The 25,304-nt window shown below is 40.7% G+C and overlaps 2 protein-coding genes across 4 annotated transcripts; one reads left to right on the top strand and one right to left on the bottom strand.

Moving 5' to 3' along the window:
* Positions 1 to 1,170: 1,170 nt before the first annotated feature.
* Positions 1,171 to 8,342, bottom strand: wt1b (WT1 transcription factor b; the record flags this gene model as incomplete). 3 transcript variants are annotated; one of them, XM_084001704.1, is made up of 9 exons in its annotated part: positions 1,171 to 1,611; positions 1,753 to 1,845; positions 2,237 to 2,326; positions 2,703 to 2,853; positions 2,946 to 3,060; positions 3,991 to 4,071; positions 5,352 to 5,451; positions 6,407 to 6,529; positions 7,925 to 8,342. In XM_084001704.1, the coding sequence occupies 9 exons, from the start codon at positions 8,340 to 8,342 to the stop codon at positions 1,490 to 1,492; spliced, it is 1,293 nt and encodes a 430-aa protein (XP_083857830.1). In that variant the 3' UTR covers positions 1,171 to 1,489. The 3 variants fall into 3 exon arrangements, with proteins under 3 accessions (XP_083857830.1, XP_083857831.1, XP_083857832.1); XM_084001705.1 differs by having other exon boundaries at positions 2,997 to 3,060; XM_084001706.1 differs by having other exon boundaries at positions 1,762 to 1,845; positions 2,997 to 3,060.
* A 10,452-nt stretch (positions 8,343 to 18,794) lies between these two features.
* On the top strand, positions 18,795 to 23,871 carry eif3m (eukaryotic translation initiation factor 3, subunit M). Its single transcript, XM_083992418.1, has 11 exons — positions 18,795 to 18,923; positions 19,590 to 19,722; positions 20,005 to 20,143; positions 20,313 to 20,436; positions 20,529 to 20,623; positions 20,830 to 20,913; positions 21,000 to 21,099; positions 21,500 to 21,581; positions 22,396 to 22,539; positions 22,980 to 23,040; positions 23,645 to 23,871. The coding sequence occupies exons 1-11, from the start codon at positions 18,882 to 18,884 to the stop codon at positions 23,766 to 23,768; spliced, it is 1,128 nt and encodes a 375-aa protein (XP_083848544.1). The 5' UTR covers positions 18,795 to 18,881; the 3' UTR covers positions 23,769 to 23,871.
* Positions 23,872 to 25,304: the final 1,433 nt, after the last annotated feature.

Raw genomic sequence — 25,304 nt, 5'->3', positions numbered from 1 at the left:
ACATTGCTTTTCCAGGTATATGACATAATTAGCCCACAGAGCCGTGCAACAGCTCTCTGTGCCAACGCTCAGTCATATTTTATTAACATACCTGCTGTAGCTGAATCATCCCATCTCTTAGAGACTTGCACACGAGCTGACACACAACTCCATCCACATCTTCTATATTTAATGGTTCAATCAAGGTATATTCAAAATGAGCCTTCCAGTTTCTTTCTGTCATTGACATTTACATGTCTATTGAGGATGCTCTATAGGAAACGATGGAGGTGGACGCTCTGAGGACGGAGGTGTGAAAGTAGTTGTACTTGTACTTTGGCAGCAGCCTCGCTCACAGGCTGAGTCCCATCTGCTGAACTAAAAAGGCTGATACTGCCATCATGTGGCACAAGGATGTAAACTACCTTTCTAATCTGGAGGGTATTATACACAATAGTGAATTGAGTGTGCACATGTGTGTGTGTGCCTATGTCAAGGCCCTGCCTATGCAGAAAGGGGGCAGTCAGTGAAGTACAGCCAGCTGACACCGAGGTATGTGTCTTTTCTAATGAGATTTACTGGGCTCCAGATGTTCGTAGTTATGAAGATGTGTGTCGGAGATTTAGGAGGGTGAGACCTGCACTCTGTCAGAGCCAGGCTGGGGTGCTGTTTTACTGTCTGTCACCCACCCTCACCCTCACCCTCACCCCTCCAGCACCACAACTCACAGGTGGCCTCTTAACCTGACGAGAACAACACTTCCTTTCTCTCTCTCCCTCTCTCTCATGCGCATACTCTACATACATACACTTTTACTCACGAAAACCAAAGTGAATCAACATTTTATAAACTTACAAAAACATAGAAAGTACAAAAGGAATGTCTATAGATGTTAAGCAAGTACAAATATATACAAAGCAATTTGGTGAGTATCTTGTGTACTAGAAGAATATAGAGATGTTCACATTCCACAAAGCAAAAAAAAAAAAAAAAGTAAAAAAGAAAAAAAAATCTCTGTTTTCAGCTTCTTGGACAAAAAGTGATGATTTGTCCATTTCATAAATCCAGTTTATACAGTCCAGCACATTTTCAAAGTGACACAATTTTAACAAAATGAACAACACATACAACAGAAAGCCAGTGCAAGTGTACTTAAATTTCCAAAATAGTGTATCAACGTTTTCCTCATCTCACATAATAGAAACATCTTCTTCTTGGCTCAGAATTACTGTGGCATTGTACCCTCTCAAAGTCTGAGTTTTAACGTCAAATAAACAAGTGCTAGTCGAGGTGCATCTTGAAGATCTCGTGGATCATCGGTGAGTCTGTTCTCCTGACGTCCTCTCTCTGTCTGGCTGAGGGAGGCATCCGCTGTGCTCACCACTTCAGCAAGTCTGACAAGGCACCATAACCGCTGACCAGGCTCCAAGCGTCTTTCTCTACTAGCTGGAACGACACACTGTCACCTTCCTCTTCGTCCCCCCCCCCCCCCCCCTCCTCTTGTCGCTGTTCAGATGGCAGGCTGCAGCTTGGTCAGGTTTCTCTGGTGCATGCTGTGGTGGCGCACCAGCTCGTCAGAGCGGGCAAACTTCTTCTGACAGTTGGACCAGCGGCAGATGAAGGGCTTCTCACCTGACAAGGAGGGGACAAACAAGGGAAAACAAGAGAAATTCAAACCTTTTGGGATGAAAAACTGACTCAAAGTCAGAGGGAGCATAAAAAAGAGAAAAAATCTCAGAAGGATGGAGAAGTAGAAAATAAAGGTATACGCACTTGTTTTACCTGTATGAGTCCGAGTGTGAGTCTTAAGATGATCTGACCGTGAAAACTTTCTTTGACACGTCTCACACTGAAAGGGCTTCACTCCTACACAGAGATGGAGTGGGGTGAGAGTCAGAAGGTTACATATTTGATTAGATGGACTGACCACTTTAGAGACTGAATTATTTTCATTTGTTTCATTCTGCATGGCCACTAATGTGAGGAAATTCTATTTAAAACTTAATATCCATATAATTTACAATCTACACCTCATGATGAATTGATGTGATCTTTTATGTGGTGAACCATTAATCAGATCAATGATCTCAGCCTATCAAACCAATTAATTTAACATACATACTCATCTTTTATATATTTTATACATTTCTTGTTCAGGAGTCCAGTTTAAATTTATCAGAGCTCAACACTCTGAAACAGTGTAGTATTTAGTAGAGTGGAAACTGCAGTACAATAGCTCTGACATGAGTATAGCTACCTGTGTGTCTGCGCTGATGCCTCTTTAACTGGTCTGAGCGAGAGAACCCACGGCCACAGTCTGTGAAGTCACACTGGTAAGGCTTTTCTCCTGAAAAATATACAACCATCATCATCATCATCATCATCATCATCATTATCACCATCATCCAAGATTTTAAGATTGTCAGCACCATCTGTTGAACTATTTTCCCACATCTGTGCCACTACCATGTCAAAATTAAAGCACATCAGCATTATTATTATTATTATTGCCATTTATGCGATTTAATCTACTTTCCACTCACACAGCTACACACATTCATAATCTGAGCACAGTAACTTCCATTCAACACACCATCCCTAGTTTATCTTGTTCAACCTGAACTCTTTCTGTCTGTCTGAGTTTGTCATTATGATTTAAAAGCTCAGAGACGCAGGAAAAGCTGAGGTCTGAGCAGCGGTGTAAATCACTTGTGTCATCTCACCTGTGTGTTTACGGCCGTGTGTCTGCAGATGGGACAGTTTGAAGTATTTCTTGCTGCAGCCAGGATAAGAACATACGAATGGACGCTTGGTCTCATTGGTCTCTGAAGACCTCCCAACAGAGGGAGCAATGCCAGATACCCGTCTGACGTCCTAGGAGAAAGAGAAGACAACAACAAGACTTAACTTTGTGCGTTTATTTATTCTCAGTCAGTTTCTATGCCCTTGCATGCATGTTAACTGACCTGTAGTCCCCTGAAGACGCTGTGTGTGTGTATATGGTACTGGGCACTCACAAGCATGGGCGGAGGTGGGACTGGGAGTGTGGGCTCACTGTCGTAGCTGGTTGTATGGCCTCCGCTGGGCAGAGGCAAAATGACAGATTGATTAAAATACTGAAAAATGTGTGCAAACCTCTTTTCATGTGGGTTCAATTTATTTAAGAGTAATTACACATCTTCATCAGAGCACACACAGTTTTTACACTTCAGCTAACTTTAACCTCAAAGCCCTGGAAACATATTTGTTGGGATCCTACAGCACATTATTTTTCTTATTTTATTATTTGGTCATTTCACTTGAAAAAACCTCCCTCTCTCTCCTTATCTGGGCTTTGCTGATTGGTTTGAAATGGGAAGGATGCCATGTCCTTCCCTGCATAGGTCAGGATTTAACTGTATCTGAATCAGCCAGCCCTGGTGAAGAAGACCAGATGAGTTTTTGAGTCTTTAACAACTTAAAAAATACCTTGACAATATCCTTTTTGGAGCTTCACCTCTGGTTATTGATTAAGTGGTTCTCATTATTCAATGTTTAGAAAAAACTTGAGATTTACAGGTTTAGGGTTTTTAGAGGCTTTAAATCTAAAAACCAAATAATTTAAGGAGTGAGCTCCTATCAAAATGTCCTAACTTAGCAAAACCTCAAAACAGTCTTTAAAGAATGTGGTAGAAGTGCAAGAGTGCACAAAAACACGAGTGCATGCATGCGCACGCACGCACGCACGCACGCTCGACGCAAGCACACACACACACACACACACACACACACACACACACACACACACACACACACACACACACACACACACACACACACACACACACACACACACACACACACACACACACACTATCATGCTCTCCTCTGCTTCCTGATTTCCCTAGGCAGTACGCCAACAGCCATCTGGTCAAATCCTCCTCTTCCTCCTCCTCCTCTGCACCGCCACAAACACTGGTCAAGCCTCAAGAATACATGAGTAGTATTATGTAAAGAAGAGACGCCGCTCACCTCTTCATGGAAGATGCCAGACTGTTCATCTGATTCCATGTTACACACTCCAGCTGAGACGCCATTTGGTAAACGTTATCACTGAGTGAAACACAAGAAGCTCGTGAAATTTCAAGGCAACAATAACTCATGTTAATACATCAGTAAATGAAAGGGTTATGGAACAAGATTTTCTGTCTTCCTTTTATTTTTTTTAATAAGTTATTTTGGGGAAAATCCAGGAATTAGACAACATCGACAATATTTATGCTACAGCATTCTTCCTGTCATTTATCTTCCCTTATATGGATAATGAAGACGTTTGGTTCGGGGGAACTCCGCACGGTTGGCTTATTAACACATCCTGTCCACCCACCACACTCCTCACTGGCTTCATTAAAAAACATGGGCTCCAAGCCATTCTTTACCTTGGCAGATCACACTAGCATGCACACACACTCACACATGCACACAGCACAGAAACACACACACTTGGACATGCCATTGTGCACTCTGTGGGGGTGAGTGCCTCCGTGCCTAGTACACCATGGACCAGCGCATGACATCACTCTGTCCTCAGTATCATTAAAGGTGGGAAACAGTTTCAGGGGAATTCTGGACGGCATTCCTGGAGAAGTCCTTGAGGGAAGGATCATGATGGTTCACTAATCGGCTCTCAACTATGTTGAACTGTGGAAAGACTCACTGATATCTGACACAGTGTTTCTGTGTCTGTTGGTCTGAGGGTTTCCAGTTCACGCTATAAGCACTAACAACAGGGAAGTCTTCCCCTCTTCTTATCAACTGCTGCTCCAGTATTTGGGTTGCACATGTTCCTTCTCTCCGACAACATCACAGGGCGGCATGCAAAGTATTTAATCCCAATTTACCCTTTGAGATGTTTTGCATCAAAATGAAAACAAGTTGGAAACACATCCAGAGGTTAGAATAAGCAGAGTCCCCTGTCCCAGCTGCCACACCCCCCTCGCTTAACGCTCACTTTCACTGAGCTTGTCTCTTTTTACTTTTCTCCTCATTTTTCCTCAGGGTGGATTCAAACACGTCGGCAGTAGATCACTCAATGTTTGTTTTGGCCTGCTGAGCAGCAGTGGGCAGCACTTAACCTCAGAACAAATTAGGATTCACAATCCAGACAGTGCAGAGGCAGACGCAGGGCTTAACACTGAATCAGAGAGAATTTACACTTCTAAAAATGACCAGGGAGTAAGCAAGCTGGATGTGGTGTCATTGGAAAGAATCTGAAATTAATTGCTTAGTGAGAAGTCTGACAGCTTTTGGAAAGAGGGAAGCGTGCAAAGAAGGAGACAAATTACAATTTAATATGGCAAAGATAAATGCATGCAGGAAAAAAATAAGCTTACCTGTTGTAGTTTCTCAGCAGCAGAGCTTGGCTGCTTGGACACGACTCTGAAGGATTGTGGCAGCCAAACATGGGTGGAGGAGCTGGATACTGCTGGTCGACTGAAAATACAGATATTTCTTTCAAAATAAGACCGCATCGAACAAATAATTACATCAATTAATGATTTGCCAATATTTTTATTATCAGTATATAACAGTGGAAAAATAACCATCCACAAAGAGATTGTTAAATGATTAGGGAAATAGGCAATACACTGAATATGAAAATATTTACATTTGAGAAGCTAGAGGTACTCTCATTGTTCCACAACAGCTAAATAACGTGTTACGTTAGGCTGAGAAGCTTGAATATTCAATTCAATTCAATTCAGTTTTATTTGTCACTTTCATAAGAAACCATTTGTTTAACATGGGAGCGAGAAGCCGTTCTCCCTGTCATGTTGTATGCAAAGATAAGAAAAGATAAAAGAGATTAAAAAAGAGGCATGTTTAAAACAAGACAATAATTCTAAAATTCTAGAAAGACAGCAATGTTTTCCAACAAAAATCTTGCACAAAATTACTATTATGTTCTCTATCTCAGAGCACACACAAAACACTCAAGTCAAAAATATATCACTTCATTTAAAAAATATACTCATACAATGAATAAATAATAATGCAAATAATAATTTATTTCAAAGACATGGTCACAGCTCTTCTTTTCAAAGAGAGAACACCTCCATTAGAAACAGTGGTCCTTTTCAGGTCCGTATAGTGTATTGGTCCCCAGACAGTTTCTGACATTCCAGCAGGGTCACATTAGCTGTTTCCTCAATTTATCATTTCCACAGTCATCAACCATATACAGTATATGCTTGACAAGCGAAGAGAGAGTGTTTATGTATGTCTATGTGTATGAATGTGCATGAAACAGAGATGGGGAGTGATGACGGAAAATGGATAACAGCGATTGTGTTGTGATATGAAAAATGACAGGTTACTTATGTAACCTTGCTGTGACATGACAGTCGAGACAATTTTGTTGAAGAGACGTCAGGATGCAGACAGTTACCTATACTGCTTGGCGGCGACAGTGTGTCCTCGTGTTTGAAGGACAGGCTGGGGAGCTGAGGGGTGTGGTGAGATGGAGTGAGACCACAACTCGGGTTGCTGTCTAGACCCACAGTTCCATAACCTGAAAGAAAACAAAAAAAAGAGAAGTAATGGAAAGTTAAAATGATATTTTTCCCCCCTTGTTGAGTCATTAGATCACCATCTCACAAATGACTGAAAACATTAAGAAGCTCCTTAAGTCTCCAATATCTGGTCAGCAGCTCTAAGTGCCTGGCAGGGTTACCACAAAGAGACATTCATCAGACCACTAAATCCTCTTTCCTTGTAACATCTATCTTTGCCCTTGTGGTTTGTAAAATTTATGGCAGGTGGAAAAAGAAATCTGGCAAACACAGCATTGATGGATTGGGATGAGCTACCGTAGAGTATGCTCATAAAAAATAACATTTCGGAGTGAGGAACTGCATGTATTCTTATTTCATTACATTTATTGAACTGCGAGGATGGAACATGTGAATTTTTTAAAACAGAGTTCATAGCAAGTTAAAGCAAAATGTTAGACTTGATAAAACGACATGAAATCAATGACACAACAATTTACGATACACATACACACACAGCATGGAGACACTGTTGTTTCCGGGGTCAAGCCAAGTCGGTCAGACAGCTGTAGAAAAGTTTCAAAGAAATATGACTCACAAACTCTTACTTAAATCCCTGTAGCCTGCAGAAAGTTACGTTAAGAGAGTGTTTTAACACTTCATCACTTCAAACTATTTTTCCACTGAGTGAAGACGACTTGTGCTGCTTTTGAACGTCACATCAACAGACACATACAGCTTTAAACCTCTGACCTTTCAGTGATAAGCCCCTACAGACAATAAATGTGAACACATCCTATCTATGCGTGTAACACTGCACAGGAAACAGAAATTAAGTTTGAATTCAGATTAAGATGAATAGCTGTTTAATTCCCTCTCACCAGAAGATGGGTCAAAACAACCTGAACCTCTTTGGTGATCTACCGGTGGATAGTTGGTTAAATTAACCCAACGTCACAAAATATATGTGATTGTGAACTCTGCATAAGTACATGCTCTTCAGATAGATGCAAAAGAAAATTTGAAAATTCCTGATGATATGCTTGGCATTTTGGAAAAATGATAATGCAGCAATAAAACCAGATGAACAATCTATCTTGTACTTCTTTCTGAAATATGAGTTCAACAGGATAAAAAAAACAGCTGTTGTCAAATATTTTCTGCTGAACTAGAGGGAAATATTAGCGATCTCTACCAGACCATAACCAAGAACCTCTCAAGCCTATTCCTCATGTGGGACAGAGTGACCCAGGACATAACAGCACATAACATCCTGCTCAGACACAACTCGGTTAAGAAACTCTAAACATGGAGACATGCAGCAGGAAATGTATTTTAAAAAATCTGTCTGGCCCTATACATCACTAAGCCGGTGCGAGAGAGACAAAAGCGGGACTGACAACCAGCAGGCTTACCTTGGTTCCTTGGCACTGGGGGACTGTCCATGCAGCTGGGCAGGTAAGCTCCATTGGGAAACACCCTCGGTTGACCTGGACTTGGTTCTCCGAAGGCCCCGACCCGACACGGACCTGCCCCGGTAAACTGGCCTGAGAAGTGAACTGTGAAGGCCCCAAGTCCACAGTGAGGGTCCTCTAAGGAGTCAGCGGTCCCCCAACCTGGTTCCTGCTTGATGAGGGAGTGGTGGGAGGGCAGGGAGCTGTAGGGAGAACTAGGGTGGAGGTCCAGCAGCTGGGTCCACTGGCCGCTGCCAACAGCCATCCCACAGCCGCCACCAGCACCTGGTAAAGACGGCACGGGAGGTGCTGGAGGTAAGATAGTCAGATCTCGAACATCTGACCCCATGGACATGGCTCCATACGGTTCAGTCAGCATTGGTACAGGCAGTTCAGTTTGACACTCTTAAAAGAAAAAGGAGCGGTGGTATTCCAATGGAGGAGCCCGTTGGGGAATCAAAAATATCACCCAGGAATAAACTCCTAAGAGCGCAACAAATACACAGCCTGGAAAAACAACAAGCATGGAGTAAACTCTTCTTCAGAGACAAACAGAGTGCACTATAGGAGTCATCTTTTCACCTCAAGTGATGAACTGAGGAATGAAGTTAACTAAATACGTGACGATGACCAAAGTCTGGGTGCCAAAGATCAAGCTCCCTAGCTATCTGCAGTGTGTTTTGGAGTGGGAGTCTGTGAGGGTTCCTTGTCTCTATAATGTCTGGCTTTCCTTACTCTCCTCAAGTCTCAAAAAGTGCGTAACTCATTGGACAGGGGGAGGAGCAAGGCAGAGTGAGAAGAGGATGACTCCTTGGCCAGCACAGAAAGCACTTCTTAATAAATTCTGACTAACGTCTTATTTGCCTAAGCGGGTGTTACTCTTCAATTTTTGTTCAAGTTCAAGTGTTACTAAAATTGAATCTATTAATATGTTTGAACATGAAGAGGAGAAAGGTGTTTTTCTGTAATACCTCTGACCATGACGGACGGTGGTGAAGGGCTGGAAACATGAAACAGCTACCTATGTAGTTAGAGAGAGAAGGTGATTAAAGTCCTCATCAGGCCAATGTCGACTTTATATACAAAAGAACACACTAGACATCCTTAACATGTACAACTGTGTGAAAATAACATACAACATAGAAGATTAGTTGTTGTTTTTTAAAGCACAACTGAGATGTTTTCGTCTCTGTTCACTATTGACATATGTCTTTCGCTTAAATATTCATCATCATAATTTCTGGCTCTCCTGACTCATCTGTGTTCTGCAATATAGGCCTACTCAGCTTTCAAAGTTCAAGGTTCAAATCGAAAATTGTGAAAGTTGTCCCTCTTTTCAATAAACTGGATATGTTTTTTGGGGTTTTTTTTGTTTTTTTTTACTGACATGGTTACAAGACACAATGCTGGGTTGAATCACAACTAATAAATGCACAGATTAATTAAATGTAAAATTAGTATATCAGGAAAATGCTTGATACATAGCCATATAAATTATCCTGTACAGCTTTGCTAGAAGAAACTCAGAGAAAAACTGCACAGCTCTGGAGCAAAGCCATATCACACAAAAGGATAATTATTTATTAGTAGAGGAGAGGGGGACTCTCTCTCTCTCTCTCTGTGTGTGTGTGTGTGTGTGTGTGTGTGTGTGTGTGTGTGTGTGTGTGTGTGTGTGTGTGTGTGTGTGTGTGTGTGTGTGTGTGTGTGTGTGTGTGTGTGTGTGTGTGTGTGTGTGTGTGTGTGTGCATGAGCACTTAAGAGATAGGGGTTTTGACCTTAACTCAAGCTTAACTCAATGTGGAACTACAGAGGAATGCAGTAACTTGAAATATGCCTGTAAAATTCAAGACAGCTGCTGTGGATCTTTTAACATTATAATATTTGTCATATCAGCACTTGGGTTCCTCCTTTCCTTTTAAGTCTGAAACAGTGACAATGTGTTGCAAATCAAAGGGGGAAAAAAACACTGGGCTACATTCACTGTAGCATAACAGTGACTTAGTTACAGTTGACTTGTGATCAGACCAAACGATTGATACCACAACTTGCATTTACCACTGTCTTCACTTGATTTAACAGTCCAAATCTCAAGCCGTGTGTGAATTCAAATTATTTTTTCTTAATCTCTGAATTAACGACCCACTGGGGTCCCCACAGTTTCAACCTAGACCAGAACATGGATAAATTGATAAATTATCCATCTGTGAACTTTTTTTTTACAAAACATTTTATGATATCATACACTCATAAAATGGGACACTATTAAAAGTCCATGTACAAGTGAAGTGACGTGTGTGAGCCATATCCTCTCATCACCATCTGGAATATTAGTCTAGGCTTCCAGTAAATATAAGCGACCCGCAACTCAACTTAAAAATGAAAAAAAAAAAAAAAAAGTGGTGGGTGGGGGAAGGCCACTTGAAATTGGTAAAGACATGGTAATGTGTAGACACAATTGAGAGATGGAGAAGTCTAAGATCACAATAAGAGTGATGAAATCAAGCGGGGAACTGCTGAGGTAGCGTTTACAGAAAATACTTGTCAGTCATTGTTGCACAATGTCACTGATCCTTCACCATCTCTTCATTCTAGTTTTGGTGACATTTGCTGCAGCTCCACAGATGCTACAGTGTTTTGTGTACTGATCCCTAAGTGGTGATCAATAACAGTGCTGGTACAGAAATCGACCAGCAGTAGAAGCAGCTTAGTCTGACATTGAAAAGGTGAACTTTCCAAAACGCCCTGGTATAATAACACACAATCCAACACCTTTCTTTTTTTCCAAAACAAAACAAGGCATTATCGGACAATCCCATAGTCCAAGCTTATCTGATGACATCCATTTCAAGAGCCATAACCTCTGAAGGCTACACTCAGATTGATCCAAATGTTTTGTGGTCTTTAAGGAGATAACACGCTCTCTGACTTACTCTATTCTGGGAAATAAACGAGTGCAAAGGCAGACCCGTATCTCTGGGGAACACAGATATTCAGTGGATGTCCACGTAGCTGACTTCAAAATAGTAGCAAAGAAAATTAATTTCTTGCAAAACAATGTGAAAAGCCTCATGTGGTCCACCCACGGCAAACAAACAGAAAATAAAAATAAATGATGTACTACATGAACAAAAGGTTGTGGCACAATTGAAAGTATCTTGCCAAAAATCAGAGAGAGAGCAAATGAACACGCAAGGCCTCTGAGCCAAGGCAAATGCTGGCCGTGCCTTCCCCAGCGGAGTCTTTAGCAGGGGATGCATCAAAGGTGATGGGGCCTGGAGAAAACAACCCTTTCAGCCCCTATGACGGATGGCAGTCCCCAACTACAGCTCAGTCTCTGGTTAACTCAGGGTTTAAAACAACATCGCTGTGCTGAGGAAGGGAAATAGTCAATACTGCCTCTGACCTTTAACAAGAAATACACTAGAGTCAAACTTTCTACAGCATGATGAGTAAGAGGGAATTTGAGAAGGGGTTCGTTCCAGCCAGGGAGACACATGATAAACTACACAGATATGTGACTTGGCAGGACACATGAAAAAGAAATTACTTTTTCCATTTTAATAATCATCTCCATTCATGCTACTGCATCTGAAGATAGACAGTTTATTAAGCTGCTGCTTTTTAAATCAAGCGCGCTGGTGATTTAAAATGACATGATTTATTTACATTTCTAAAACATTAGTAATCAGTTATAAAATGGATATGATTTCATATCATGTGATCATCAACACAGCCTGCGGGAGAGGACTTCCAAAGAGCAACAGGTGTTGTTATGAAGTGCTGACTGTGGCATAAAAAAAAAAGCTCAGTCCTTCACTTCTCCATGTGGGTATGGAAACAAACTGATAACAAACACAACAGCAGTGACATATTGTTTCACAACTCTCCTCCCATCTGCATCTGGCCTCAAGGAAATGGTTACTGAGGCAGAATAATATTCCTCTGTCCTCCCTCAATACTTTCTCATAACACTATTTGTTCTTTCAGGTGACAAGGATGCATTTGGAAACATTTACCACATTACACCTGAAATGTAATTTTCATGCTTTCCCTCTTCCCTATGACCCACGTAGGAAACAACAATCGCTCGTTATTTCAATTCCCTCTCATATCGACTCTAGAGCGCTCTTCAAAGTGTTGCCTATCAGACTGCAGATAAGAGACAGAGAACAAGGACCTGTGGGAGAGCGAGCACTTCCATGGTTCATGTGTCAGACACAACACTTGGTCCAGTGATGTTTCACACACTGGTTCTCTTTCATGTTGATGATCATCTCTCTTCTCCCATGTTCATTCACACTTGGAGTAAAAGTTGGATCAAATGCAAGAGTGATTGCTTTAAACTATTAATATTAATATTAATTATATTAATTTGTTAGACCAAAGTAAAAAAAAAAAAAAATCACATTCAGTTACATTTAACAAATCCCACAAAAACAGCGAAATCAGTCATGCTTGTCTGCCTTTTTGGTTATCTGCAGCAGAAACAGTCTATCAAGTTGGTTTATTTCTTAAGAAAAAGCTTAATAATTTTACCTAGAACAGAGATTCCCCAAACTGGAACAAATTGTGAAAATGTTGGGAACAATTTATGACAGTGGGAGAGCATAAATGGGACTGACTCAAAATAAACTTTTGTGTTGAGTGTTTGTCTTTGAATGTGTTTATCTATGTCATAATGATGGAACATGTGACCCAGTGTAACACTGTGGCCTCAGTTATGTGCATTTAATAGTTTTTGGACAATGAAAGTCTACACCACAGAGGAATAAGCCATATCAAGATTTGGCTATACACAAACAGTTATGTTGGTTGGATTGTTGGAATGAAGCCTCTTGACAAAAACAAAAAACACAAAGCATGACAGATCCGATCATTTTTAAGAGAGTGAGCTCTTTAAGGCTGTATTTCAATCTGCATATAGCTCCACTGCTAATCTTGTGACTACAAATCAGTCACCTCCATATTTGTTATAGTTCATTGCCATGTGAAATCAGATGCCAAGAGTGTATAGCTCAAATAAAATGAATAAATTGATTGTATAGTTGAATCAGTTGAATGGTTTTAAAGCAGGATTTTATATTAATGTATAGGTTATGAACTGTTTAACCCAATCAGCTGCTTATTAATTCAGTTGTCTATGACGTGACTGTGGCAAAAGGCTCCGCTAACACAGCCTGACGTTTGTTAATTACTTGATGTCAACCTCTTATTTGTTGAAAACCTGTGTCAAAAAAATTATCTACAACATTGGAAGTCATGTTAAAAGTATGCTGAAATTTGCTGAACAATCCACCGTGTGTCTCATCCCAACAGGTGCCTGTGTGTCAGGATCAAGGCCAGTCATTATCAGTTCTTTACAGTAAACCACAGCCTCTTCCACGCTGTCACACCCTAGCAGCTGTGGCTGGGGCGTAAGCAGTCATCAGAAAACATTTCAGATATCTCCAGCGGTTCCTGTAGTTGCTGTGTTGTCATACCCTTCAGTCTCATTCTGAGGCCAGACAAGCAAATGTTTACAGGATAACTCCGATGACAAATGACCACAACCAGGACAGAGTGTGACTGTAACTTTTTGAATACAGGGAAATACCACATTACAGCAACTTTTTCAGGATTAGGGTTAGAGTAAGTTTAGTACTTCAGCTTTTGTATGAAAACAATACGCAAGATGAAATAAGACTTTTAAGATCATTTGGTCAATTTGCAAAATAGTTTTCCGGCCTTGTTGATTAAATTAAAATATCATTCTGATATGTGAAAATTCACACACTGAATCTCTCTCACTTACGCAAACAAAATAGCTTGAGTCTTGTGCCTGAGCAATTGCATTCATTAATGAGAAAGTTTAAATGGTCTTCAGCATTGTCTTTATCAGCACTGATAAAATGGTTCAGTAATGGTACAGTATCTCAAAGGCAAAAAGTCACACAGTTGAAGAGGGCCTTTAATTAATATTTCTGAGATGTGGCATCTATAGCGTCAAGCCAAACATTGTGCAACAAATCCCCAAAGGAAATAAGTTTGAATTTGTTTGACCATTCCTGAGAAAAATTATATTGCTGCTCCTGGCCTGTGAGTGTGTCTAATATAAACACTGCGATGACAAGAGCCCACTCCATCATTAAGAAGCCCCAGTCCTTCTGCAGTGACTCAATCGATCCAGACAGGAACATCAGGATTCCTGGAAGACTGTAACAGCTTCCCCCCCCCCCCCCCCCCCCCCCTGCTGCCATTAGGTTGAAACAGAGCATCCACATTCCACATATAGGAGGGATTAAAAACCTCAGATAGCTCAACACCACAAATGCAAACTCACTTTGATTGATGGCTGCAGTCTTTGGTGTGATATGAAGCTGGTCATTAAGTGATATGGTAAGATTACAGTGGTATTTCACTACCAACCTTCTCCCTCTGGTCATGCGTGAGTTTTTGCTACAGATGGCTGGTATAGTAATCTCTCAGAGGTATATAAAAGAACAATAAAATTCTAATTGAATGAACAAAGACAATTGTAAATTAATTTCACTTAAGCCTGAGGTGTGTGAAACTGTAGCCATGCTGTGTGATTGATCATCTGGTGGCTGAAGAGAAAAGTGATCACAGGGGTGAAACAGCTATCACAGTAGACCACAGGCATTCAGTAAGGCGAGCGCACACCTACATGGCTGAGCGATCTGGAATCTTTCTATTTGCATGTGGCTTTAACGCTGCATTAGTTAACTTGTGGCCAGTGCATGATGTAAACAAAAAAAAAACACACAGCAGCAGCAGATACAAAGCCACATTACAGTCTGCAGCTAATTAGGCTGTTGTGAGAAAACCATTCTGCAAACATTTGTGAACTTTAACAACCCACAAGCTACATATCAGAGAGCAATATGTGTTTCTTGCGTGCAGATAAATGTAGGAGTCATATTCACTTCCCATTTAGCTGTGGTTTTGGTCTCCCCCACATTGTGAGAAAAGTATTGAGACCCAGACAAGTTATGAAACAAATACAGACCAAACAAAGAGATTAAAAAAGCCATCAGAGCAACTTCAACAACTAATTGCAGAACTATTCGGGGTCGCAACTGGAACTTTTTCATTACCCATTGATTGGACTGTTAATTTCTTAATGAATCCATTAATTAATCTATAAAATGTATTGTAAAATGCTCATCAAAATCCAATTTTGTCCACCCAGCAAAACCTGTTTTCAATTCACTATCATGTATGACAAAGAAAAGCTGTTTAGGACTTTTTCTACATCTGCAGGTTGCCAATTACTTTTCTGTCACTTGACTGACCAGTTAATCAACTACTCTTTACAGCTCCTAGGTGGTGAAATATTTTGGGAAAATAAGGGAATAAATGACAGTGGTTATATGTACAGCAGTGAGCGGATTGTAAGGTCTAGGTTAATGACTACAACTGCTCTTTTTTAACAACTGTCTTACGTGTTAGCACTTTAAGTATTATTCTAAGCACTACTACTAGCTTGTATAAATAAGTGTTTATTGGCTCACAAGCCCAAATCTAAATATGGGGATAATGAGGGACAAGATGATAAACAGCCTTTGCTGGGAAAGTTATTTTTTTTAACTATTTCAACACTTGGACAGTCATATAGGCTAAATATTCAGAAATCTGAAAACCAGTGTGTGTAAAAGGGCCATAATACATCTCTGCAGCTGTGTACAATAACAGTCCATGAGAAGGGCCCCGTGGGATTTTGCATGCCTTTAGCCACGGTGGACTCTTGACTCACCTCTGTTTCAGACCATGGCTTCATTTGTTTATTTGTTTCTTGTATTTGTGTGTACGTGTGCAGGGAGGGTGTGTCAGTTCATAAGTAATTAACAAGCCATTCGCTCCACCTAGGGAAGTAGGGAAGTTACTCATGCGATGCAGCCTGACAAGGTCACTGGCTGATAGATGAGCCTGAGCAAGGGGATTTTTCAGAGATTGTGAAGGCAGGCAGAACTGTGGGAACCAGACAATTAGTGGGAAGAAGCTAGGCAGCCATGTTGGATGATGACCATGAGACTGGTTTACATGGATACCGTTTGGCTAGCTGACAGGGAAAAAGCAGACACCTGGGCTCAACTTACTTTTAACACGCAGTCATTTATCTTTGAGGAGGCTGAGTAGGCAATTTGCCAGCTATTAAGGGACAGTGTCTGCTATTTCCAATCATAAGATGGATCAAGTCATTTTAGATATATTGAAAATGTTGCAATTTCAGACTTATAGATAACACCAAAATAAAACAAAAATAAACCCTATGAAATAAACCCTCCCCCCATGAAGGTTTTGCTTGAAACTAGTCTTTGTGGTACTGTTGAACTTTATAATTTCACACAGTACACATTTCTGTTTATCCTACTCATCTTTATATAAAGGGGATGGCCCAAATACAAGAGAAACTGTTCAATATAATGCAATACAAATGAAACACACCACAAATTACATCCTTTGACCGTGACTGTGACCATGACCACACACAGTAGAATAAACACTTGGATGTCTTACTGTAACTGTATGTATCATCATTTGTGTCCTTCAGCTTCTCTCGCAGCAGCTTTTTTCTTTTTGTTTTTTCATTAACCTAATTCTGTTTCAAAATGAGATCCCTGAGGCCGCAGCTTTATGGAAAATGATACTCGAGCGAGGTATAAATGAATAAATGTTTCCACTGAAGTTACAGTATATAGATTTAATAAAACATGGTGAATTCTCCGTGGACTAAGATAAGAGTCCAGGAAGAAGAAGGGGGAAAAAAGAGAACTGGGATTTCATGTACAAAATCACATTCTCTTGCAAAGGTAAGATGAACCTGATGAGAGCGTGTGTGACCTCAAGAAGCAGAATATCTGACAAAAACACAACAACATTGCTCTTCCATGAAACCATGCACATAACACACAGTAAGGCTCCCAATCTGACATTAGTGTCAAGCTACATGTGCACTGTCTGCTGCTGGTTTATGTATACATCAGATCACATGAAGACTGCATAGCCAGGTTACATTTCAAATGATATAAAACAGACTAATCATTGTTTAATACATGTACCAGGTACAGTCTCCTTGAAGTGAAAGGGTTTTCTGTGAGGACACTGTGCCATAAATATTATAGGGGCTATTAAGCATCATAACACACTGTGGCGTTTTAAAGACCTTTTAAAGAAGACAAAAACAATGTCTCATATGCACCTGGAGCTTCAAAGCCTCCAAAACTCTTATTCTGGACCTGAAATACACCAGGCACTTGACAACAGCTGTTAATCAGATAATGAAAGCCTCGGCGTTACACAAGCACACTTGTGGGGAAGCAGCCATAAATTCTTTGCCATGACAGCATATGAGGGTGGGATTTGGTACCAGGCACTTGTCTTCCCAACAGAATGACGCATCCTACCACCACTATGGTGAAAGACTCCACAAGACAGTTCCCCTTCACTTACTATTTTAAGGTATTTATGCTGCTGAACGCAACAGAGTTCAGTTCCCTAACTGTAATGGCTGAGAGAAATATGTGACAAGCAGACTTTCAAGGAATTATTACATGGCATGCTGTGTCTCCATAGTTTTGTGACAGATGAACTGTCGGTTGCAGTTCAGCTTTGAAATGGAAAAAACTCCACAGTATCTCCAGCCTGTTCAACACCTCAAATGTTAGTAACCCGACTCCATAGTTTTAGGGTGAACTCCAGTTCCACTTACCCTCTTCACCTCACTCACCTTAATCACACAGTGACCTGCCATGGTAACAATATACAGGATCCCACTTGGTACAGAGGGCCGACATGTGGACCCATGGGTCAGCGGGGTGTGTGATGGAAGAGTGCTGCCCTGTGACTCTGCGTTTTCTGGGTTGCAAATCCGTGGGCCAGGCCTGCTCTGGTGGTCCGCACAGATGGACTTTAAGTTCGATCAGATAACCTCTGCTAGGGATCAGGTTCACCTCTGCAGGCCCCAACTCTCATCCAAGACATCCAGGGTTAATCTCCCAAAGAGGAGGAGATTGATATCTGGATGAGGAAGAAAGAATGATTATAGGATACTGCTGGAGGTCTGGGTGACTATAAGATATGTAGGTGGTCATCTGACCTCCAGAGGAAGATGCTGCACAAGCTGAAACTATGTAGCACTGACAGAGATGAGATTTGATTTGATTCATTTATTAGAACATGAGAGAAGAAAATATAGGCTATATAAAACAGCACGATGAATAAGTAGAACAAAAATATAGAAAACAGACATAGGCCTATCACAAATCCTATGCAAGAGAAACCAAAAAAAAAAACTTTAAGGACTTGTCAAGTGGTCCTCCTAGAGACAAACATTCAACATAAAAATTACAATAATGTGAAAAGCATCATAAAACAGTTAAGGAGAATAATCTCAAAGTTATAGCCTAGTGATGTAGTGGAAGAGGCGGTGGTTAGCATAGGCTATGCTCAACTGGGCCAATAAAAAATGACTTATTTGCTTCTTGAAAGAGTTTATACTTGTGCAGTCTCTAATGTGGATTAGTAACACGTACTAAAAGTGGGGAGCTCTGAATCTAATTGAGAATTGAAAGAAGTAAAAAAAAAAAAAAAAAAAAAAGTGGGATTAAGATTATTTGTTGATATTCACTTCTACTTTATAGGCTAAAATAGTTCATTCCAGTAATAGTGGTACTTATTTTGAAATGTACTCATGGTTTAAACATAACAACAACAAAAATAAAGCAAAGGGACTGGCCTACAGAGAGAGCTTACCTTTGCAGTAGTTTTTTTTTTCAGTAGCCTCCGGCTACTGCAGCTTTAACAACTTGACCCGGAACAACAAGAGTTTCACCGGCGCTGCTCCCTTTTCTTTTCCGCTCAGGTCTCATCAGTGGTGGGAGCGTGGATTTCATCATCTAGGCTCAAAAAATCACCAAACATGAGCGTCCCAGCATTTATCGACATTACGGAAGAAGACCAGGTACGACTCGTGTCTTTAAAAAAACCCCAACATTGCATTGTTCCGCCGGCGGATGGGTTGATAAATGAAATCGTCCAACCGGCTAACCTAGCATGCTAACCGTACTTAGCTGCTGACAGGTACATGCTGCTTGTTAGCTACATGCTAATGTTGGCGTTATGGGGAAGCACGTTATGAGTTACTACGTCATTAAACCTTTACGTTTATATTGTGTGTGTAAAATAAATTATAAGAGCTTTTTGCAGCTTTCAGTTCAGTTTATTTACGGCTAACGCTGTCAAACATGTCGAAAAGGCGTAACATTACGTTAGCTTAAAATGCTAGCTGCTGACACCAGATGTCTAGATAAACAAAGACGGAAAAATGACAACACACATCATGCTTTCAAATCACAATGTAGGTCAAACTTTTACCCAACAGATAAATATAAAACGTCTTACATTCCCCCTGTCCCTGTAACTTGTAATAGCAAATACCTTTGTGATTTAAAACAGCTGGGATTAACAGTGTTGTCATGTAAAATACAATATATGCCTATTTAATAGCTAGCTTTATGTCTTCATGTTTCAAAATGTATGCTGTGGGTGTACGCTGTTTATAGATTGGTACCTCTTGTGTTGTTAGATTTTATTTATTGACTAATATCAATTGTTGTACTGTCTGCAGGCCTCAGAGCTGAGAGCCTACATCAAGGCCAAAGGAGCTGACATCTCGGAGGAGAACTCTGAAGGTGGACTTCATGTTGATCTCGCTCAGATCATTGAGGCATGTGATGTCTGTCTCAAGGACGATGACAAAGGTAGGTGATGACGAAGAACATCAGTTTCTTGTGTATTTGATCGACAGTACCAGTCAACAGAGACATTTGGGAAAACCACAGGAATAATTGATAACATAAATTAAGATTTGGTTGTATTTGATGTACACTGCTGTGCACAATACCACGACCACTGACAAACCTTGATGAAATTCAGTTGTTTGTGATTTCATTTATTGCAATTGCTTGAATAACGCTGAATTATGATGACCACAGCTGGATAATGACAAAAGTCTAACAACCCACCCTTTTTTCTCCCTGCAGATGTAGAGAGCGTGATGAACAGCATCGTGTCACTGCTGTTGATCCTGGAGACAGAGAAGCAGGAGGCTCTCATTGAAAGTCTTTGTGAGAAACTGGTGAAGTTCCGTGAAGGAGAGAGACCCTCCCTCCGAATGCAGTTGTGAGTCCTTGCACTTCTCACACCGCTCACAGCATCACCTTCACTAGCTGTTAGTTCTGAAACATTGCAGAAAAAGTCTTGTTTAACTCAAATAAACGGCAAACATCTAACTGTCAACAACAGTCAATCAAATCTAAATGCAAACGTCTGACTATCTTTTCCGTTACAGGCTCAGCAACCTCTTCCACGGGATGGATGAGAACACCCCAGTGAGGTATACAGTCTTCTGTGGCCTCATCAAGGTGGCAGCGACTTGTAACGCCATCGCCTTCATTCCCACTGACCTCGATCAGGTATATACATTCACCTTTATCAACTGGAGTATCTGACTATAAATCTCTTTGGCTGTAGAGAGATTTTGATAGCCGTTTGTTCCCCTGATCAGGTGCGCAAGTGGATTGTTGACTGGAATCTGAACACAGAGAAGAAGCACACACTCCTGAGGCTGGTGTATGAGGCGCTGGTTGACTGCAAAAAGAGGTAAGTGCTCATGGGGACGGGTGAAATGACTGCCATTTCCATTTGTGTTAGCTAAAGGAATAAAGGGTCCAAATAAAATTGTTTTTTTGTTGTTTTTATCTGGATATTATTCCAGAAGTGCAAACATTTATCAAAAGTAAAATGTGTTTTTGTTTATCATACATACCTGTGTGAGGTTTCTAACATTGTATTCACTTATTTCATAGTGAGCCTGCAGCGAAGGTGATGGTTGAGCTGCTGGGAAGTTACACAGAAGACAATGCTTCACAAGCGCGCGTTGATGCTCACAGGTGAATCTCGAGGATGTTGTAACATTAAGCCTCAACATATGGTACATTCCTCATACTGACATCCATTCGTGTGTTTTTATATTTAGATGCATCGTCCGTGCTCTCAAAGACCCCAACACTTTCTTGTTCGACCACCTGCTCACCCTGAAACCTGTTCGCTTCCTGGAGGGAGAACTCATCCATGATGTGAGTACTGAAGAATTGTAATGCTTTAACGTTTTCTGTCTGACAAGCATTACGTAAGGAGTTTTAGATGCACTTTTGATGTGTATTGTTAGTGACAGCAATGGATAACATCTTAATGAGTAACGATGAGCAGCAGGAAACATTACCAGCTGAACAGGTTGAGATTATGGGAAAAATAGTTTTGATTGGGGTGTGTGCACAGTTTCATAGAGATCTGAAAAATGAATTCATAGTGAGTTCAATTGTCTTAATGCAACGTACGTCAAAGACAAACCAGTGTGATGTGTATTCCATTTGTTAACAACATTGTAATGTCACCTGTCTGCCTGCATGTATACAAACATCTGATTGTGATTATGTAATCGCATAATGGCTCCCTCTTCTTCCTCTGTCTTTTCAGCTATTAACCATCTTTGTGAGCGGGAAACTAGCAGCATACGTCAAATTTTACCAGAGTAACAAAGACTTCATTGATTCTCTTGGTAAGTAGCCACAGCTTTAGATAAGCTGCATCAGTTCTTCACACATGTCATGGGGTTATCTCACTAGGGTCTGAGATAAATTTCCTTCCTTATGAAAGTGGTGTCAGATCCACTCAGACTCCATTGTACATACAAACTCCCTGTTTAAAAGTACTGTAAATAATAAAAATACACATGTATTACTATACTGCAACTACCTTAAAACAGCAGTGTGCATGCAGTTGGTTGGCATTAGTATTGCTGCTGCTTAACACATTAGTAAACTATTGTCATTGTATTATGATTGAATGTATTTTATAAGAAATGGGTTTTGCATTATGTCACTGATGCTTAATTATAGATTTAGATTATTCCCTCTTCCTCTTTCTTTAAGGGCTAGTATTTAAATTGTTTGCTATTGTAAGAACTAACTTGTTACAACTTATATATTTAAAACAAAAGTACATACAAACACTCCCTTTAACCTAAGAAATGACATTGTATTATTTGCAGTTTTCACATTGTACAGCTCTTTTTTTTCCCAACACAATTTGTATATTGAGCCAGTGCGTGGTGCTCTGTTGACATAGTACAGGAATGCGTGTGTGTCAGCAGTGTGTCTCTTTCTCACTACTAAAGGCTTCGGTGTAATTAAAAGCATGTGTAGGATGGATTCTCCAAACAGACAGTGTGGATTGATGTTTGTGTTAATGAGTAGATTCCCTGACTGTTTGCTCCTAAATGTAGAAACAATTATCACCGGGAAACTCCCGGAGTCGGGAGTAATCGACCGCGACTGTTCTGTGCTTAATGATCCCTACGTGATGCTCCCCAGGCCTCTCTCACGAGCAAAACATGGCCAAGATGCGTCTGCTGACATTCATGGGCATGGCGGTGGAATTCAAGGAGATCTCCTTTGACACCATGCAACAGGAGCTGCAGATCGGAGCCGATGACGTTGAGGCTTTTGTCATTGACGGTAAAAAGCACTTCACCTCAAATAAATCTTTGCTGTCCACCCACATTAAACACACTGTTAGTTTCTCACAGCTGAAAACAGTGAAAGAGAGAAGTGATTGAACAGTGGCCTGACTTTTCTGCCATTCATTTACGACCATCATCTTCCCAAAAAAAATTATCTGTAAAAAAAAAAAAAAAAAAAGAAAAAATACAAAAAGCTGAATGCTGTGATGATGAGAGCACATGAATAAGATTTTACTAGTTGCAGTTAAAAAAAGAGTCATAAAAGCAAGGATAGCACTTTTAAGTGTTTTGTGACAGGGATTAGCTTTGTCTCCAATTTCATTCTCCACGTGCACTCTCTTTCTTAAAGCACTTATGTTTCAGTGGAGCTTTTAGTGCTTTCTGTCAGAGCCTTTGCTCTCTCTAAATTCCCCCTCGTCTGCTTTTTCTTTTTAGCTGTTCGGACCAAGATGGTGTACTGCAAAATCGACCAGACACAGCGAAAAGTTGTTGTGAGGTAAGCAGCTGCATGAAACCACTGTGCACAGCTTTTCTGTGTTGCTATGTTACACGTGACAATGTGTATAGAACTGGTACCAACCCAGTTTTAGTACCTTTAGTACCTTTAGTACCTGGATTATCAGACCAACTGTCCTGATACTGATGGTGTCATCACCACCACACCTACGATGTTGAATAAGGTGCACAATACAGGATTTGTGTTTAGGCGTGAGGCTTCATCTTGAATACATTCTTCTTCACTGTAGTTCACAGTGCTTTTGCTTTGCTCCTGGATTCATTGACTCCTTTAATAATCTAGTACCAAACTGAAATAATTAAATTATTAATTAGTATGTAGAATAGTTTTCTTTCCTGGATCTGGTATCATGGTCACAGATGATATTTCCTTGTTTGGTGCTGATTTGATTTGGTTTTATATTCATGTGCCTGCACTTGGTTTTGACATGATAGACATACAGAATATAGGGCAACATCGTGGCTTTTTTCAGTCACATTTATTACACGCTCTTTTATTTCTCCAAGGATGCAGGACATGACCTTGGCCGGCATTTATTTTGTCAGTTTAACATTCTTGCTTTCCTGTTTCCACTCCCCATCAGCCACAGCACACACCGCACCTTTGGCAAGCAGCAGTGGCAGCAGCTCCACGACAGCCTCAGCTCCTGGAAGGCCAATCTAGCAACCGTCAAGACCAGTCTGCAAGCTCTATCACCTTCTGCCTAATTCCACCTTAACCCAACTGTCTAGACTGCCCGACCCTTCCAGATTCCCAGACTGAAATGATCAGTTTTTATATTAATTCAATAAAAGAACAGTGGAGATCCCCTATGTGTTTATGTGCATTTTTTCTTTTTTCTCTCTCTCGTTGAATTAACACAGCAAGTTGAGTTTAATGGATTATTTGAAATTTTGAGAAACAGCCAAACCTTTACTCACCCATTAATGGATGATGCATATACTGTATAATCAGTCTTTTTTCAGACAACTGCACCACAAGTTACCTTATCATCTTTTGAGAATGCCATACAGTGACTTTAATGTGGGCTTGTTCTGGCACAGCTCTCAGCATCTGCTTTTAGTTAAAGGACAGCATGGTGGTATTGGATGAGCTGCGAGAAATAACCCGTAACAAGAGGGTCACTTGTCTGGGAACACATGAGGGGTGACAATAGCAATGTGAACTTAAGATGACCCTGTCTGCTTAGGTCAGAGCTGTATTACTGAAACATCAACACATAAAGCTTGCGGTGTAAGCTGATTCACTGCCGTCCACCGGGGTTTATACATGTCGTTCAGATGTGGTCAGCATGATTCGTTCATTGCTGATGTGTTGGAAAGGTGGAAAAACAAGGACTTCCCACTTGCAGTTTTTAGATCGCGTTGTTTTTTTGCCCATTAATGTATAGTTAAGTGCCATTTATCCCGCACAGATCTGCTTCTCAGGCAGCGGTCCAAAGCATTAGGATGTGAAGTCCAGTGATATATGGCCCAGGCATTAGGTGTAAAAGGGGTCTGTTGGAGTTCTCTCCCTCTGGGGCTGTGATGAAATCAGCACAAACTGACAAAGTGCAGACTACTGACATTGCACTCTTTGAATCCACAGTGCACCTATTTTTATTTTATAATTTTGTAACTAATGAAGCCACAGTTCAACCTGTTTACTTTTTATAGTATTGTGCCACTCCTCATTCTGTCCTGAGTATCATTCATTATTTTTAAACACTGATACTCAGATGAAATGGGCAGTAGCAGTACACATGTATCGCTGCAGTGTTTTTTTTTTTCTCCTATCATACCAGAGGTCTGCTGAGGCTCACCGCTCACTTCTGTCCAGTTGTCCTCAGAGAGCAGCATCTCCAGCTCTTATCAGAGGGTGTAAATCACAAAACACATTCTCTGGAGCATAACCTCATCACAGCCACCCGCAAGGTGGAGCGCGGAGCAGATAGAAACTAATGTGACCGAGGCTTAACAGAATGTTTGCAAAGCTTTATATCATTGTTTCCATCTCTCAGCGTTTGCTTCTTCTTTCTGCAAGCTATTGCTTTTCAGCTACTTTTCTCATGGTGGACAGAGATCCCCCTCTCTTTCCTTGTCTCTAATTTGTCTGGTTATCTTAAAGTAACTGTTTTTTGGATGGACCATCAGGTGAGATGTCCCAGATGTAAATACTGTGTGGTGAAGTTGGTTGGTCTGCTGTAAATGCCGTGACCCCTTCTTATCATAGTTTGATAGAGGGGGGGTTTCTGCATTGTGCAG

Source organism: Trachurus trachurus (assembly GCF_905171665.1).
Source record: "Trachurus trachurus genome assembly, chromosome: 3".
NCBI classification, from domain to species: Eukaryota; Metazoa; Chordata; class Actinopteri; order Carangiformes; family Carangidae; genus Trachurus; species Trachurus trachurus.
Note: the sequence above shows the minus strand (reverse complement) of the source record. Positions and strands in the feature narration are given on the sequence as shown.